The sequence below is a fragment of the Carassius gibelio genome, chromosome A1, assembly GCF_023724105.1.
Source record: "Carassius gibelio isolate Cgi1373 ecotype wild population from Czech Republic chromosome A1, carGib1.2-hapl.c, whole genome shotgun sequence".
Taxonomy (NCBI): Eukaryota; Metazoa; Chordata; class Actinopteri; order Cypriniformes; family Cyprinidae; genus Carassius; species Carassius gibelio.
The window spans coordinates 39,087,523-39,105,331 of record NC_068371.1 but is presented as its reverse complement, the minus strand read 5'-3'; the positions used below and the strand labels follow the sequence as shown (position 1 = coordinate 39,105,331).

Below are 17,809 nucleotides of genomic sequence, written 5' to 3'. Positions count from 1 at the left end.
GACAGATCAGCCCGGGGACGTGACACCTCCTTGCTCCTCTATCCCTGGGTAGCGTGACAATAAGACAATAATCTTAAATATAAAAACATTATAAATCTCTTTGGAAATTTGAAGGAACTGGTGGCAAATTAGTCTTCCGGGCTCTGATGTCATACCTGCACCACTATATACCTACCTTTTGCATTTTGTCTGACTTGTCATTGCATTTTCTGACTTTGTTTAAATTTTTGGTTTTATTTTTGGATTTGTTATTTTGTTTTCAAAACGGTCATTTGTTTTGCACCTCATAAACAATTTTTGGTACCATTTTGGTAATTTTGGATTTTACCATAGTATCTCCAGTTTACAATGAGGATTCTGTAGTACTTCCGAAAGTAGCTTCACTGAATCTCCTAAATTATTCACAGATATTTTCAGTTCTCTCAGGTGTGAGGGGTTTGATCTCAGAGCTGAAGTGAGAGCAGCACAACCTGCATCTGTAATCCCACAGTATGCCAACCTGTAAAAACAATGACACCCTCTTCACTCTCTCAGATTAGATCAGTTTAGCAGTGAACCTATTATTAAAGATGAGTTACAAATGCACCAATCTGTACATTTGATGGATTATTAGAATGAGACCGAAAATGGCACAGAGCACAAAACATGATTATAAAACATCTCATTCAAGCAGGTAAAATTGTTATTATATGCACCATATCTGTATTTTATGTAAGATGTCTGTCTTATGCAAAATCAAACATATACGCATATACGAGTCATATGATCTTTCCTCAGTTTCTCCAGTGTACAGTGAGGATCCTCCAGTACAGCAGAGAGCAGACTCAGACTTGAAGGACCGAGTTTGTTCACAGACAGATCCAGTTCTTTCAGCTGCGTGGGGTTTGATCTCAGAGCTGAAACCAGAACAGCACAACCTTCATCTGTGACGCCAGAATTCCACAACCTGTCAACAGATAAAAATCAAAGTGTGAAATGCTACAAAATCCTTCAAACAACATGCTGCAATTAAAAACAATTAGCGATATAATTTATTTAATTCATACCATGAGGGCAAAACTACATTTAACTGGGAAATTTACACAAATATAAAGTTAAGGTTTATTTAAATCAAAATGTATGTATTAATTGCATAAATGAATGTAATTAATGTATTAAGTAAAACACATAACTTATCTTATTTAAAGCTGCAGTAGGTAACTTTTGTAAAAATACATTTTTTCATATTTGTTAAACCTGTCATTATGTCCTGACAGTAGAATATGAGACAGATAATCTGTGAAAAAATCAAGCTCCTCTGGCTCCTCCCAGTGGTCCTATTGCCATTTGCAGTTACGGACTGCTCCTGATAAGAAAACAACCAATCAGAGCTGCGGTCCGTAACTTTGTTTGTGTTCAAAATGTATAAAAAATTATATAATAAGCGAGTACACCATGAATCCATTTGCCAAACCGTGTTTTTAGCTTGTCTTGAATCACTAGGGTGCACCTAAAATAAGTGTTTATATTCAGACTATTTTAGATTGCTTCAGGGTTACCGCGGCGGAGTAACCCAGTACCTTTGTGATTCTTCATAGACATAAACAGAGAGAATTAGTTCCGGCTAAGATGTTCTTCCCGCAAGAAGCAAGCAGTTCTTTTTATTAACCGCTAGAGCGTCAAAAGTTACCAACTGCAGCTTTAACATGTTTAAAACAACAGTCATGGCCAAAAGTTTTGACAGTTACACAAATTTTGTGTTTTGCAAAGTTTGCTGCTTCAGTATTTGTAGATTATTTTCCCATGTTTCTATGGTATGCTGACAGTGTTGACTCTTGTTCTTCATAATCTCTGCAGTTTGCTCTGGCATGTTGGAAATTAGCTTCTGGGCCAAATTCTGACTGATGACGATCTGGCTCAGCTCGGTGTTCATCTTCAGTTCTCTCTTCACAGCAGTTCAGTCAGTGTACTGTTTGAGTAAATGAATTACTCGTGGATATTGGTTTGTTTGAACTCAGAGGGAGTGTCAGCCACATTAAAAAAGTTAACAGCTTAAGTCATTTGTGGATCAATACGCATTGGAGACGTGAACCGTTTAAAACGATTCAGTTCGATTTGGTGTTTAAATAAATTGGTGAATAATTCGTTTGCGAACCGGATATCACAAACTGCTTTGTTGTTCTCCCACAACAGACACGGAAGAGAAGACAATGATGAATAAAGTAGTTTTTGCTATTTTTGTACCAAAATGTATTTTCAATGCTTAAAAAAAATTCTAATTGACCCTCTGATGTCACATGGACTACTTTGATGATGTTTTTCTTACCTTTCTGGACATGGACAGTATACCGTGCATACACTTTCAATGGAGGGACTGACAGCTCTCGGACAAAATCTGAAATATCTTAAACAGTGTTCCAAAGATAAACGGAGGTCTCACGGGTTTGGAACGACATGAGGGTAATTTATTAACAACAAACAAACAAAAACGTATTATTAATAACTACCTAGTAGATTTCAGCTTTTGAATTCAATAGTGTGTACTATGATGCATTAAATGATACATCACATTTTAGTTTTGAGCTACTCTATACATGAGCTACCTCTCCTTGTGTTTGCTTGGTCTTGTATGCCAGTGGTTTAAAACTTACAAATATTTACATTCTTTCTTCATGTGCAAGAATATTTTTAAGAAATGTTAAACCCGAATTATTATAATGCAACCACTCTGACTTTGTTTGAATGTCTGGAGGAATCTTACACTAAATCTTACATGTCACAGAAAACAAAAATCTAAATCAAAAGACTGACAACTAAACACTGGAAATCATCTGCCGCACTGATGATTTATGAGCTTTTAACTTTGATGTTTTTAATGTTTAAACAGTGAATGTATTGTTCTCCGTGACACTTACTGACCTGATCTGGATTCTATAATCACAGGCAGCAGCTTCTGAAGAACTTTCATATTTTCATGTGTATTCTTTCCTTTAACAAATTTATCAAGACGAAACTCATTCAGCTCATCCTCTGACGTTAACAACACAAAAACTAAAGCTGACCACTGAGATGAAGAGAGTTTGGCTTCACTTATTGTTCCAGATTCCAGATACTGTTGTATTTCTTGCACTAGTGAATGGTCACCCAGTTCATTTAGACAGTAAAACAGATTTATGGTTTTCTCTGGAGAGTTAGTGGTCCTGATCTTCTTCTTGATGTGCTTAACCGTTTTCTCACTGCAGTCAGTTTCCTCATTGCTGTCAGTTTTCTCATTGCTACTTCTTGACCATTTTATTAGTCGTTGTAGGTGAACCTGATGAGTCTTCACTGACAGACCCAGAAGAAACCGCAAGAAAAGGTCCAGATGTCCATTTTTACTCTGTAAAGCCTCATTCACAGCTCTCCAATGGAGCTTAGATAATGAAACATTTTTAATCGTGAGTTGAAAACAGCTTTTAGCTACACACAACGAACTCTGTTTGGTGATTTGGTCAAAAACATTTATGTTGTTGCTTGTACAGGAGAGGTGGGCATATAGAGCTGCTAGATGTTCCTGAATGCTCAGATGAACAAAGCAGAAGACTTTCCCCTGATACAAGCCAAACTCCTCTCTGAAGATCTGAGAGCACAGTCCTGAGTACACTGATGCTTCTGTCACATCAATGCCACACTCTCTCAGGTCTTCCTCATAGAAGATCAGGTTTCCTTTCACAAGCTGCTGGAAAGCAAGTTCACCCAGTTTGAGAATCATGTCTTCATCTGTCACATTCTTCTCATAGTCCTTCTCATGTTTGATGTTGGTCTGAATGATCAGGAAGTATGTGTCCATTTGAGTGAGAGTCTTGGGAATCTCTTCAATCTCTTCTTCACTCAACATCTTCTCTAGAACAGTGGCTGAGATCCAGCAGAACACTGGAATGTGGCACATGATGTAGAGGCTCCTTGACGATTTCAGGTGTGTGATGATCCTGTTGGCCAGGCTCTGATCACCGATCCTCTTCCTGAAGTACTCCTCCTTCTGTGGCTCATTGAAGCCTCGTACCTCTGTCACTTGATGGACACACTCGGAGGGGATAAGATCAGCTGCTGCTGGTCTGGAGGTGATCCAGATGAGAGCAGAGGGAAGCAGATTCCCCACAATGAGGTTCATCAGCAACACGTCCACCGAGGCTGATATATTACACAACCTCACATTGCTCTGAAAATCCAGCGAATATCGACACTCATCTAGACCATCAAAGATGAACAGTACTTTAGATTTGTCACTGGACATTTCCATGTCTTTAGTTTCAGGGAAGAAAAACTGCAGGAGATCTGAAAGACTGAGTGTTTTATCTTTCATCAAATTGATTTCTCTGAAAGGAAGTGGAAATATGAGATGGACATCCTGATTCTCTTTCCCTTCAGCCCAGTCCAGAATGAACTTCTGCACAGAGACCGTTTTCCCAATGCCAGCGACTCCCTTTGTCAGCACAGTTCTGATGTGTTTGTCTTGTCCAGGTAAAGGTCTAAAGATATCATTGCATTTAATCGGTGTATCCTCTGTTGCTGCTCTCCTGGATTGTGTCTCAATCTGTCTCACCTCATGCTCATTGATGATCTCTCCACTCTCACTCTCTGTGATGTAGAGCTCTGTGTAGATCTCATTCAGCAGAGTTGGGTTTCCCTGTTTTGCTGTTCCCTCATTAAGACAAAAGAATTTCTTCATCAGATTTGATTTAAACCTGTTGAGGAATTCATGGCTGTAAAATTAAAATACCACATTATTACATGGGTTACATAGGTATATGTACAGAGTCTTTTTTGTATTATGAGACACAGATATAAGGTTTATGAGACGTGTCAGTTATTAATAATGTATTTGAGCAATGTGTGATAGTGCATTCCATCAAAATCACCAAAATAAATAAATAATCCAATAATTTACCTGACACCAGGATACGTGCTGTCCTGTGGTTGATTCATAGACTGGTCATATTTCTTACAGGTGGGTTTTTGTACAACCACACTGGGTGGCAGGATTAACCTTAAATCATGAAACAGACACTTGGTGGGCATTTGTGGAATGTTTCTTATTACTTGAATATCAGTTGTGACTTTATTAACAATGCTGCTGCTCAAGGTCACAACTGTATATATATATTTTTTTTACTGATTAAAAAAAACAAAACCTTTTTTAAATAAATACAGAAAATAATAATAATAAATAATTCAACTTTTATACTCTACTAATTATAATATTATAATATCATACTTTAAAGAAATGACATACTCATGGTTAAGCCTTGTGTCGTCACTCTTTAACTTAACTGGACAATCCAAGGACTCGTCACTCTTTATAGACACACAGCTGGGCTCTGGTTCTGATCTCTTCTGGTGAACAGTACTGTAAGAAAGAGAGATTAAAAAGTAGTACTATACAAAACGATGTACTTTCATATGTGTGTCTTTCTGTGTGAGCAACTCAATATCACAAATATGTCAATTATGTCTGTTAATGAGATATATTACCTGAAATTTTGTGGATCATCTATAGACGTGTCACTCTTAAACTTAACTGGACAGTCCAAGGACTGGTCACTCTTTATAGACACACAGCTGGGCTCTGGTTCTGATCTCTTCTGGTGAACAGTACTGTAAGAAAGAGAGATTAAAAAGTACTACTATGCAAAACGATGTGTGAGCAACTGTTAAAATATCAGATGAAGAAAAAAATCTAATTATGTATAACATAAACACTTTATATATAACTTGATATTATAAAAATATCATTGATGTCTGTTAATGAAATATATTACCTAAAATTTTGTTGATGACTTACAAACTTGTCACTCTTAAACTTAACTGGACAATCCAAGGACTGTTCACTCTTTATAGATACACAGCTGGGCTCTGGTTCTGATCTCTTCTGGTGAACAGTACTATAACAAAGAGAGATTAAAAAGTACACCTTAAAAAAACTGAACAAAGAACTTTCATATATGTGTCTTTCTGTGTGAGCAACTGTTAAAATATCAGATGAAGAAAAAAATATAATTATGTATATAACTTGATATTATAAAAATGTCATTGATGTCTGTTAATGAAATATATTACCTAAAATTTTGTGGATGACTTACAGGCTTGTCACTCTTAAACTTAACTGGACAATCCAAGGACTGGTTGCTCTTTATAGATACACAGCTGGGCTCTGGTTCTGATCTTTTCTGATGAACTATACTATAACAAAGAATCCTTTGAATTACTCTACTGATATTTATTTATGATTTAAATACTTAGAATCTTTTGTATATACTATGTTGTAAATGTCTAAAGCTATACAGTGCTGCTTGAATGTTTGTGAACCCTTTAGAATTCTCCATATTTCTGCATAAATATGACTAAAAACAAGTCATTTTCACACAAGTCCTGAAAGAAGACAAGGAGAACCCAATCAAAGAAATCATACAGAAATATTTTATTTATTCAGGAAAATGATCCAATATTCCATATCTGTGGAAGGCAAAAGTATGTGAATATCTCGGATTAGCTGTTAATTTGAAGGTGAAATTAAAGTCCATCTGTTCAGAGGTGTTTTCAATCAGTGAGATTACTATCAGGTGTCATTGCCTGCCCCGTTTCTTTTTTTTCTTTTTTACCAGGGATCTATCAAAGTTTGATCATGTGGGTGGAAGTGTATCATGGCACAAGCAAATTAGATTTCTGAGGACCTAAGAAAAAGAGTTGCTGTTGCTCATCAGGTCGAAAAAGGACACAAATCCTCCAAAGAGTTTTGACTCCACAAATCTACAATCAGACAGATTGTGTGCAAAAAGAGAAAATTCAAGACCACTGTTATCCTCCCCAAGAGTAGTTGACCAACAAACATCACTCAAGCAAGATTATTGCAAGACAAGGTTGCAAAGGAGCCCAGGGTAACTTTTAAGCAATTAAAGGCCTTTCTCACATTGACTAAAGTTAATGTTCCTGAATCCATCATCAGGTGAACACTGAACAATCAAGGTGTGTACGGCAGAGCTGCAATAAGAAAGCCACTGCTCTCTAAATTAACATCACTGTCCATCTGCAGTTTGCTAAAGATCATGTGGACAAGCCAGAGGTCTATTGGAGAAATGTTTTGTGGACAGATGACACCAAAATAAAACTTTTCAGTTTAAATAGGAAGTGCGATGTTTGGAACACTTTCTGCATTCCAGCATAAGAAACTTAGCTCATCTGTGAAACATGGTGTTTGTAGTATCATGGTTGGGGCCTGTTTTTCTGCATCTTGGGCCAGGACAGTTTGCCATCATTTATAGAACAATGAATTCTGATTTAAACCAGCAAATTCTAAAGGAAAATGTCAGGACATCCATCCGAGAAAGTGTCAAGAGAAAGTGGGTCTTGCAGTAAGACAATAACCCCAAGAACACAAATCATTCTACTAAAGAATTGTTAAAGAAGGACAAAGTTAATGCTTTTGAATGGCCAACTCAAAGTACGTATCTTAATCCAATTTAAATGTTTTGGAAAGACCTGAAGCAAGCAGTTCATAGAAGTAAACCCACAAAGTTGCGATACTGTACTGAGGAGTGGGCTAAAATTCCTACAAGCCATTGTGCAGAACTGATCAGCATTTACAAGGAACGCTACCTGCAGTTATTGCTACTAAAGGAGGTCACACCAGATACTGAAAGCAAAGATTCACATACTTTTGCCACTTACAGAAATGTAACACTGGATATTTTTTTCTCAAATATAAGACAAAGTTTATATTTTGTCACATTTGACTGGATTCCCTTTGTCTACTTTCAGGACTTCTGATGTTCTGCATAAATATGATGCAGAACATCAGAAGTCCTGAAAGTAGACAAAGTTAGAAAATTCTAAATGGTTCATAAACTTGCTCTCAAGCAGCACTATTTATATTAGTTTTAAATAAAATTCTAATTTTAAACTCATGATCTTTTCGTTTATACTATGTTGATTTACAGTGCTTAACAAATGTAATAGACCCGCACCCAATGTAAGGTTTGTGTAAATATTTACTTTTTTTAATTTTAAACCTGACAAAGAAAACAAAAACAAAACGGTGGCCGTTTTTCATATAAATGGTTAATTTAATAGGCTACAGCATGTATTCCAAGTACCTCCATCCTGGAGAAAAAGAGTCATATCTGGATGTTTGTGTGTCATCCATGAGGAATCTGAAAATACATAATTTGATCTCATTCTGGGTGGAAATGATGAATAAATAAATAAATAAAATAGTTATTCACTTGAACGGATTCTGAAAGTTGGAGAAACAGAATCACGAGCTAAAATAAACCAGTGAAACTTAATTTGCTTTATACGAATGCGGAAGTCACCATAAAGTCGAGATTAACATGAGTTCATTACATTATTCCCAAATCTTATTTTCTTTGCGCTAACGTACATCCAGAGCCGTTAGAAAACCGAGGGTGAATCTCAATTAGCTTCCTAGCTCCCGAGCTGTACACGAATGAAAAATGCTGCCTTCGGAGGTTGCATTCCAAGGTAGGAAGGCATCAAGGCACGTCCGAAATCAATGTCGGCTTCAGTTCCTGTCTCCTGAGATGCCTTCATCTGGCTGGTTTTTCCTGCCCCCTGGTTGTACACTCAAGTAGTGGACGAATCAGAGAATGTCTAATATGGCGAGAAGTTTCACTCACTACACTTCCGGCTTCCGAACTGGTTGTAGTTCCATTCTGATTCCATATGAAGGCGGTCACAGGGCGAGTGCAGAATGAATGGAGGTCAATGGCGGTATACCCCACAAAATCCACTTTTCTCAGGATATAATTTTTGGTCTAGTAATTTGAATGTTGTATTCGAAAAGAGATGCAAAGAAATTACACATTGCTGGGTGTTAGATTTTTTAGAGTCACTTATTTGCTTTAAAAAGGTACAGTTCTCTGTCATCCCATGATTCAAACTTTAGTTAGGGTGTAATGTTGGAGTATAAATAATATTGCAAATTGGCTCAGCGTCTATATTGTGACTTTTGTACCTTTCAACATGGCCCGGGTGACACAATTGTACATTCATTAGAACCTAGTTTGCTTTTAAATCAACACCATACATTCATAAAGTTTAATGACTGCCAGCAACGGCTTTAGAATCAACTTCAATAATTACTGCATGATCAATTCTGTAAAGTTTTTTGGAAACACTAAAACCAATAAAAATAACCCAAGCGTTAGCTTGCAGTGTTTGGTTGTATTGTTATAAACCTGTTGCAGAATAATCCATAAAAAAAAATAAATAAAAAAAAAAAAAGGATCAGCTGTTGAAAATGTTTATTATATGTTTATTTTGGTGAAAAACTATAGTTTCTATGAAAACATGTTATACTAATGGGTCTCATAGCAAGATATTTGTGCAGTGAAAAATGTTGAACAGTTTCAGAATAGAACCTGCAACAGAAACTGTGTCAGTGATAAAGGGGTATAGGAGCATGTAACCACCAGTCTTGATTTGTGTCAACAGTCAGAGGTGGCACTAAATTTAGAAATTAAAGTGCATATGGTTCAATAACAGTGGGGGTCGGACACAGTGCACAGCACCATTCACTAAACAATGTATTCACATGAGAGTTTACTAGATTCAATTCACAAGTAGTTTTCAGAGCCTCCAGTTACATTTTTCTAATCAGAATCCTAACTATACGGTGTATTTATTAAGACAATATTAAATAAAGTACACAAACTAAAATCAAAACACAAAAACAATGAATCTATAGCAGTAGTGACAATATAGCAGATTAACAATTCCTTACCAACCTGCCAATAAGTTGGATCCTTGAATCTACAAGGGACAAAGAAATGGTTTACCGAGAAGTTCTTTTCCAACATTTGCAATTATACCATCATCTTAAATTTTTTTTTAAATTTGGCAGTAGGTGATGTTCTCTTTGAGACTTATATGGTTAAAAACACCTAATGTAATGGCATTCACAGTGTATAAAAAAGTAAAAAACAAAGCCTCAAAAGAGATAAAATCAGATGAGCATCTAACTTTAGCGTTGGTTATATTAAGAGCAACATACACGCATTTATCTTCTGCAGGTTATATGTCCCTTAAATTTATAACCTACAGGTTAATAAATAGTTCTACTACTTTTCAAAAGGTAATAAAGAGCTAATCATATATGTATATAGCACCAGTAATTGCAAATCAAGATTACTCAACCCCTCAGACACTTCAATACTTTACAAATACATGCTTTTCTCAAGATCCAGGATAAAATTTAAATTGCATCTATAACGTTCACTGGCATATTAAAAGTGATATATATAGACTGTAGTAATATTGAGTTATACGATTTTTTAATACTGCTGTCATAATTATTCAACATTGCAGTTTTTAAATCACTTATTTGCATGGTGGGGAATAATACAGTCTCACAAACACGGGAAAAGTGTACATGATTCAGTGTTCACTTCTCAGAATCACTCTGATATTAAACTTTCTCTAATACTGTACTGATGCCTCCTTTAAGTTGTTTTCATAAAATTGTTGCAAAAAAAAAAAAAAACTCAAAGAGGTTACTCATGTTACTTTTACAAGTCTTTTTTTTTTTAAGGAACAAAATGACAGTTAATATTTCACTGAGACTGGGTAATTGTTGTGTGGTCTACATAAAAATTATGTTTTGTCACGGTTAGGTAATGACATCAGAACATCATTTGGCAACAAATCAATCTGCCTTTAGCAACTTGACCTGGAAATTAAATGCAACACTGCATTTTTGAATGTTGAAGGTCAGTGTACTGGCTGGGAGCAAACAGACATTCAACACGTTTTAATCAAAAAGATGAACTAATATAGAAACATAGTTTATCATTTAGAAACACCGACAAATCGTAGCTTTTTCAGAGCAATGGAGTCTAATGAGATTGTGTTAATGAGGATTGTATTAAGTGAAGCTCTTAATTTAACAGGTTCTCATGGCAAATAAAGCTTTTGTCAAGAATAAAGACTCAATCTTTACCATCATTACCAACAGCAAGTACATTTTATTGCCGCTTTGTTAAAAGGCCCCAAAATGCGCTCATCACAAGCTCTACCAGCAGGTGAGTTCAGGGACTCTAAAGGAGTTCAACCATGGCTGGCTGTGACGGCTGGTGAAAGACAGTCCGGAAACAAATGCGAGTTAACAGGATTTAATGAAATGAAGACAAGTAGAACAATGATACACAAAGACGATGGGACGATAACACTCCAGGGAGACGGTGGTTGGTGAGAAATCCGGCCTGAGGTGGAGTGTAGGTGGGAAGTCCGAGTCTTGGTGGCGTGAGGCAGCAGGAGAGAGTGGCACAGGAACTGCGGGGAATAGAGCCGAAGGTAAGTGTCCGTGCCTGAGTGATCGTGCGGAGAGTGGATGAGGTTCTAGGAAAAAACACAGACATCCAAACGCAAACTAACACTTTAACCAGACGGGGGTAACACAACGACATGAAACAACGATCTCACAAACACAAGACGTGAGACAAGCCATATATATAGGAGATGAGTAATGAGTGGCAGCTGTTGCTGATACAATTAACGGAGACGCCCACAACTAATCAGTGCAAACGCAGAACACACAGAATTCACCACAAAGTGTAAACAACCCGAGATCACGGTTTACCAACCGTGACAGTACCCCCCCCTCTAAGAACTCCTCCTGGAGTTCCCAGAAGGGCCTACCTGCTGATTGAATTCATCAATAAGGGAGTGATCCAATATGTCCCTAGCAGGTACCCAACTCCTCTCCTCCGGACCGTAACCTTCCCAGTCCACCAGATACTGGAATCCTCGTCCCCTCCGTCTCGAGTCCAGAATACAATTAACCGAATATGCTGGTTCCCCTTCTACGAGACGCGGCGGCGGGGGAACCGGAGTAGGCGGATTAATACGTGCATAAAACACGGGTTTAATTTTGGACACATGAAAGGCGGGGTGTATCCTCTTGTACGCAGGAGGTAGTTTGAGGCGGACTGTCACCGGACTAATGATCTTGGTGATAGTGAACGGGCCGATAAATTTGGGAGCTAATTTGTTAGAAACGGATCGCAATGGAATGTTACTGGTAGAAAGCCACACTTTTTGACCCACGACGTAGACGGGAGGCTTTGACCGGTGGCGATCGGCCTTGGCCTTAGTGCGCTCCCTCACCCGGAGCAGAGTCTCACGGGCTCTGGTCCAGGTGCGGTGGCACCTCTGGACAAACGCGTGAGCGGAGGGGACCGTGACTTCAGATTCCAGACTGGGAAATGCTGGTGGCTGGTACCCTACACTACACTGGAACAGAGAGAGGCCCGCAGCAGACACTGGCAACGAATTGTGGGCGTACTCCAACATAGAGAGTTGTTGACTCCAGGAAGAAGGATTCTTGGAGACCAAACATCTCAACGTCCTCTCTAAATCTTGGTTGGCTCGCTCAGACTGTCCGTTGCTTTGGGGATGATAACCCGACGACAAGCTAACTGACGCTCCTAATAACTTGCAAAATTCTCTCCAAAATTTGGATATAAACTGGGATCCCCTGTCTGAGACCACGTCTACCGGGAGGCCATGAAGCCGAAAGACGTGATCTAACACCGTAACCGCTGTCTCCTTGGCTGTAGGTAATTTGGGCAAGGGAATGAAATGTGCCGCCTTCGAGAACCGGTCCACTACAGTCAAAACGACTGTCATGCCATTAGAGGGCGGGAGGGTGGTAACAAAATCTAGAGCGATATGTGACCAGGGTCTCGAAGGGACAGACAGCGGTTGAAGGAGCCCATCAGGAGGTCGGTTAGATGACTTACCACTGGCACACACTGAGCAAGCCAAAACAAAATCGCGGACGTCGCAAGCCATACGTGGCCACCAGAATCGTTGTCTAACCAACCCATTAGTTCTACTTATCCCTGGATGACAAGCCATGTTGGAACAATGACCCCACCGGACAACTTCGGACCTTAACTCCTCCGGCACAAATAAGCGGTTCGGTGGGCAACCGGACGGAGGCGTTACCCCTTCTAAGGCCGTCTTGACCTTCGACTCGACCTCCCATACGAGTGCTGAGACAACTAATCTCTCAGGCAAAATACACTCAGGAGAATCAACACCAAATTTGGTATGCCTAATCTAAAGGCCTTTGCGATATTAAATTGCGAAGATCTTGAGTTTTCGTTGAAGGGCGTGTCCGTGGCGGACTGGCGAATTTCGATGATTCGCCATGAAAAATGAAGTTGCTATAACTCAGACATACAATGACCAATCTGCCCCAAACTACACATGTTTGATGAGACTCCGAAGCTGAACAGATTGACATGCCCATATTCAGTTATAGTCATAGCGCCACCTATTGGCAACAGGAAGTGACATATTTTACACTGCGATGAACTACTCCTAGAAATTTTATGACATCAATGTCTTTTTTGTGGTCAGTCTAATCTAAAGTCCTGTGCGATGTTAAGTTGTGAAGATCTTGAGTTTTCGTTAAAAGGCGTGTCCATGACGCCATCACGAAGTTCGATGTCTCGCCATGGGAATAAAAGATGTTATAACTCAGGCATAAAATGTCCGATCTTCCCCAAACTTCACATGTGTGATAAGAGTCCTGGCCTGAACACATCTGAAGGTCAATATTCCATCAGGTGTGGCAAAATGGCTCGATAGCGCCACCTATACACATTCAACGGAGTGCGCTTCGAGCTATGTTTCACGTACATGTACAAAAATCGGTATACACATGTAACACACCAATACCTACAAAAAAGTCTCTTGGTACGAAATCCGAATCCCAACAGGAAGTCGGTTATTTAGAATTTTCTCTGCAAAATTGGTGTTGTTTTTGCCATTTTCAGGGGTTGTACTTTAACGAACTCCTCCTAGAGATTTATTCAGATCAACACCAAACTTGGTCAGTGTAATCTAAAGCCATTTGCGATGTTAAATTGCGAAGGACTTGAGGTTTCGTTAAAGGGCGTGTCCATGGCGGCCTGACAAATTTCGATGTTTCGCCATGTAAAAGGAAGTTGCTGTAACTCAGACATACAATGTCCAATCTGCCCCAAACTTCACATGTTAGATAAGACTTCTGCCCTTAACAGATCTACATGCCCATATTCAGTTATAGTCATAGCGCCACCTGCTGGCAACAGGAAGTGACATGTTTTACGCTGCGACAAACTACTCCTAGAAATAGTATGACATTAATGTTTTTTTTTTTGTGTGTGGTCAGTCTAATCTAAAGGCATGTGCAATGCTAAATTATGGAGATCTTGTTTTTTTTGTTTTAAAGGGCGTGTCCATGGCGCCATGACAAAATTTGTTGTCTCGCCACAGTAAAGGAAGTTGTTGTAACTCAGGCATAAAATGTTGGATCTTCCCCAAACTTCACATGTCGATAAGAGTCCTGCCCTGAACACAACTGAAGGCCAATATTCCATTATAATGATAGCGCCACCTGCTGGCAACAGGAAGATTGGCACATATATGGAATAACTTTGATATATTCCACTTATATTTATGAGTTTAAATGCATGTTTCTCACCGCTCACCTATTTACTAAAGCCACTCGCTGCCGGTGAGCCCGGGTGCGAGGGCCTGTTCATCGCTGCTTGCAGCTTTAATTAGGGCTCAAGCCCAAAGGGCGAGAGGCCTATTGTTTTCCTTAGGATTATTTTTTATTATTATTATTAGGGCTCAAGCCTGGAGGGCGAGAGCCCTATTGTTTTCCTTAGGATTATTATTATTATTTTTTTTTTTCTTTATTCTTCTAATTTTTTTCCAAGGTTTCGGGGGCTTTTGGGGTCCTTAACATACTCAAAAACTCTTGAAAATTGGCACACACCTTGGAACCTGCGGCCATTAGGGCCGGGCAGAGTCTGATACACGGGCGTGGCACAGGGGCTCTACAGCGCCCCCTGTAGTACTGAGGGCCATATATCATGCATACTTGCACGTATACATATGAAACTTGGTACATATATATAACTCATCAAACCAAACAACTTTCACACTGCATGTCATAAGCTCCGCCCAACAGGAAGTTGGCTATTTAGGGTTTTATGAAAAACACATGCTCTGGAATTTGATATACTCCTCTGAGGAACTCCACCCGTTCACCACAAAACTCGGTGAACACGATCTCAAGACATTGGGGATGCTAAATTGCGAAGAGATTTTTGATATCTCGAACGGTTTGCCCGTGGCGAGGCGTTGAAATTATGGCGAGAAATGAGAAACAGGAAATGTCTAATAACATCCACATACATTTCCTGAATTTGATCAAACTTAATTTGTTTGTTCGTTGTATGATACCGATCGTATATATGTGACTATTAGGAGTCAAAGTTATAGCGCCACCAACTGGCAGCAGGAAGTGAATCATTTTCAAAACGCTTTGAATTCAGCATCTTATTTTTACTTGATTTGCTTCAAACTTCATCAGAATAATGACAAAACACAGCCGAAGAAAATCTGTTGTGGGGATATTGATATCTAATATAGTGTTGCCATGGCAACGTGTCAAACTTGAATGTTCTGTTCTGGTGATTTTTAGGCAGACAACAAGCTCAGATTTACATGAAACTCGAAACAGATATCAGTATTAAAGATAGCTAAACCATGGCAAAAGCTTTGAAAAGGGCGTGGAAGAGGCACTCTATAGCGCCACCTTTTGTCAAAAGTGGGGGGGTTAGTTTTAGCTACAGACACCAAACTTGGTACATAAATTGTTTTTATCAAGACGGACAACTTTCTAATTCACAGTTATAAGCTACGATCAACAGGAAGTCGGCTATTTTGATTTGAATGTGTATTTTTGAGATTTTACAGTTGTAAAATTAATGAATACTCCTCACAGGGGAAGTACACTATACACACAAAACTTTGTCTACATGAAGAAAAAACATCGAGGAACTTAAATTGCGAACAGATTTTGGTTAGCTTGAACGGTTTTGTCGTGGTGATTTTTTGAAATGACAGTAAAAAGTGAAACATTAATCGTCTTCTATTTTTAAATTGCAGCTTCCAAACCTTTAAAAAACATTTTTCATTTAGAAAACCAGTGATTCTGAGGAAATATGCATAGTTTCATGACTTTACAGCACTGTATGATTAAAAGAAAATTAAAAAACTGTCAGACATCTGATCTCACTCTGTCACTCTGTTTGAGGAATGTATGAGTGCTGACTGTGTGTGTGTGTGAGTGTGAGTGGGGGAGGGGTGTGAGCTGAGTGGCAGACAGACAGAGAGAGAGAGAGAGAGAGAGACTTAAACATCTCTTTAATCACCAGAAGAAAAAAAAACTGTTTTTTAAATTGTTATTTTTTTGTTGTTGTTGCTAATTGTGCTGTTTTCATTACAGCTTAAGAAATATCTTAGGCTTTATCCTTTTCTGACAGTTTCAGGGATTAAAAAAAAAACCTAAAAAACCTTATTTGTGCTGCAAATAATAATTTCAAACTCATTTTATACTGACCTCTGACACCCTGTGACATGACATTTATTTGAATTTACATAATCTCAAGGATGTAACAGTAAAACTGTTCAGCTCACAGATGAAGACTAAGCTGTAATGCAAGCAGAACTATTTCACAAATGCTTATAGGTTAATGAAATCATAACAAAACACTTTTAAATTATTTAAGGATTTGGTAACACTTTAAAATAATGTCTCAATTGTTAACATTAGTAAATGCATTGGTAACACTTCATAATAGCTGCAATTCTTAGCTAAGCATTAGTAAATAGTCAGTTCATGCTTTATATAGCCTTCTCCCAAAATTAATATTTTAGTAAGCATTTTATAAATACAGCTATAATTAAATTGTTCATGGTTTATATGCACATTTATTTTGAGGAGATTAAAGGCTGTAATCTTCCTAAAAAAATGTAAAATAAAAAATAAAATAAATAAAATAAACAAACACAGAACTCATAAATATTTATTTCAAGATGCAATAAAAGAAAACTGTACACTTGAATTTATATATATATATATATATATATATATATATATATATATATATATATATATATATATATACATATATATATATATATATATATATATATATATATATATATATATATATATATATATATATATACATATATACATATACACACACACACAATTGCATAAGTTTATATTGAACATTTTTTATCAAGTGTACAGCTAATAATAGTAATAATAATAATGCATTTTATTTAGTTTTAGCTACAGACACCAAACTTGGTACATAAATTGTTCTTATCAAGACGGACAACTTTCTAATTCACAGTCATAAGCTACAACCAACAGGAAGTCCGCTATTTTGATTTGAATATGGATTTTTGGGAAGATTATTTTGTGAATTAATGAATACTCCTCACAGGGGAAGTACACTATACACACCAAACTTTGTCTACATGAAGAAAAAACATTGAGGAACTTAAATTGCGAACAGATTTTGGTTAGCTTGAACTGTTTTGTCGTGGTGATTTTTTGAAATGACAGTAAAAAGGGAAACATTAATTGTCTTGTATGTTTAAATTGCAGCTTCCAAACACTTCAAAGCATTTGTTCATACAGAGATCAAATCATTCTGAGGAAATATGCATAGTTTCACGACTTTACAACACTGTATTGATAAAAGAAAATGTGAAAACTATCAGACTTCTCAACTGACATGATCTCACTCTGGCCACTCTGTCTGTGTGAGGAAAGGGAGGGGGAGAGGGAGGGGGAGTGTGAGGGGGTTGGTGACTGTGAATTTTTGGTGATTGACAGTGTGTGTGGATTGTAGGGAGGGGCTGTCTGGCAGAGAGAGAGAGAGAGAGAGACCTAATCATCCCTTTAATAATCAGG

General features: G+C 37.9%; 1 protein-coding gene across 1 annotated transcript; it reads right to left on the bottom strand.

The window, feature by feature from the left end:
- Positions 1 to 324: 324 nt before the first annotated feature.
- On the bottom strand, positions 325 to 8,158 carry LOC127952052 (protein NLRC3-like). The gene is made up of 8 exons (XM_052550646.1): positions 8,109 to 8,158; positions 6,076 to 6,198; positions 5,805 to 5,900; positions 5,491 to 5,613; positions 5,252 to 5,365; positions 2,895 to 4,721; positions 763 to 946; positions 325 to 489 (listed from the first exon to the last, which is right to left on the bottom strand). The coding sequence occupies exons 1-8, from the start codon at positions 8,156 to 8,158 to the stop codon at positions 325 to 327; spliced, it is 2,682 nt and encodes an 893-aa protein (XP_052406606.1).
- Between the last annotated feature and the right edge of the window lie 9,651 nt (positions 8,159 to 17,809).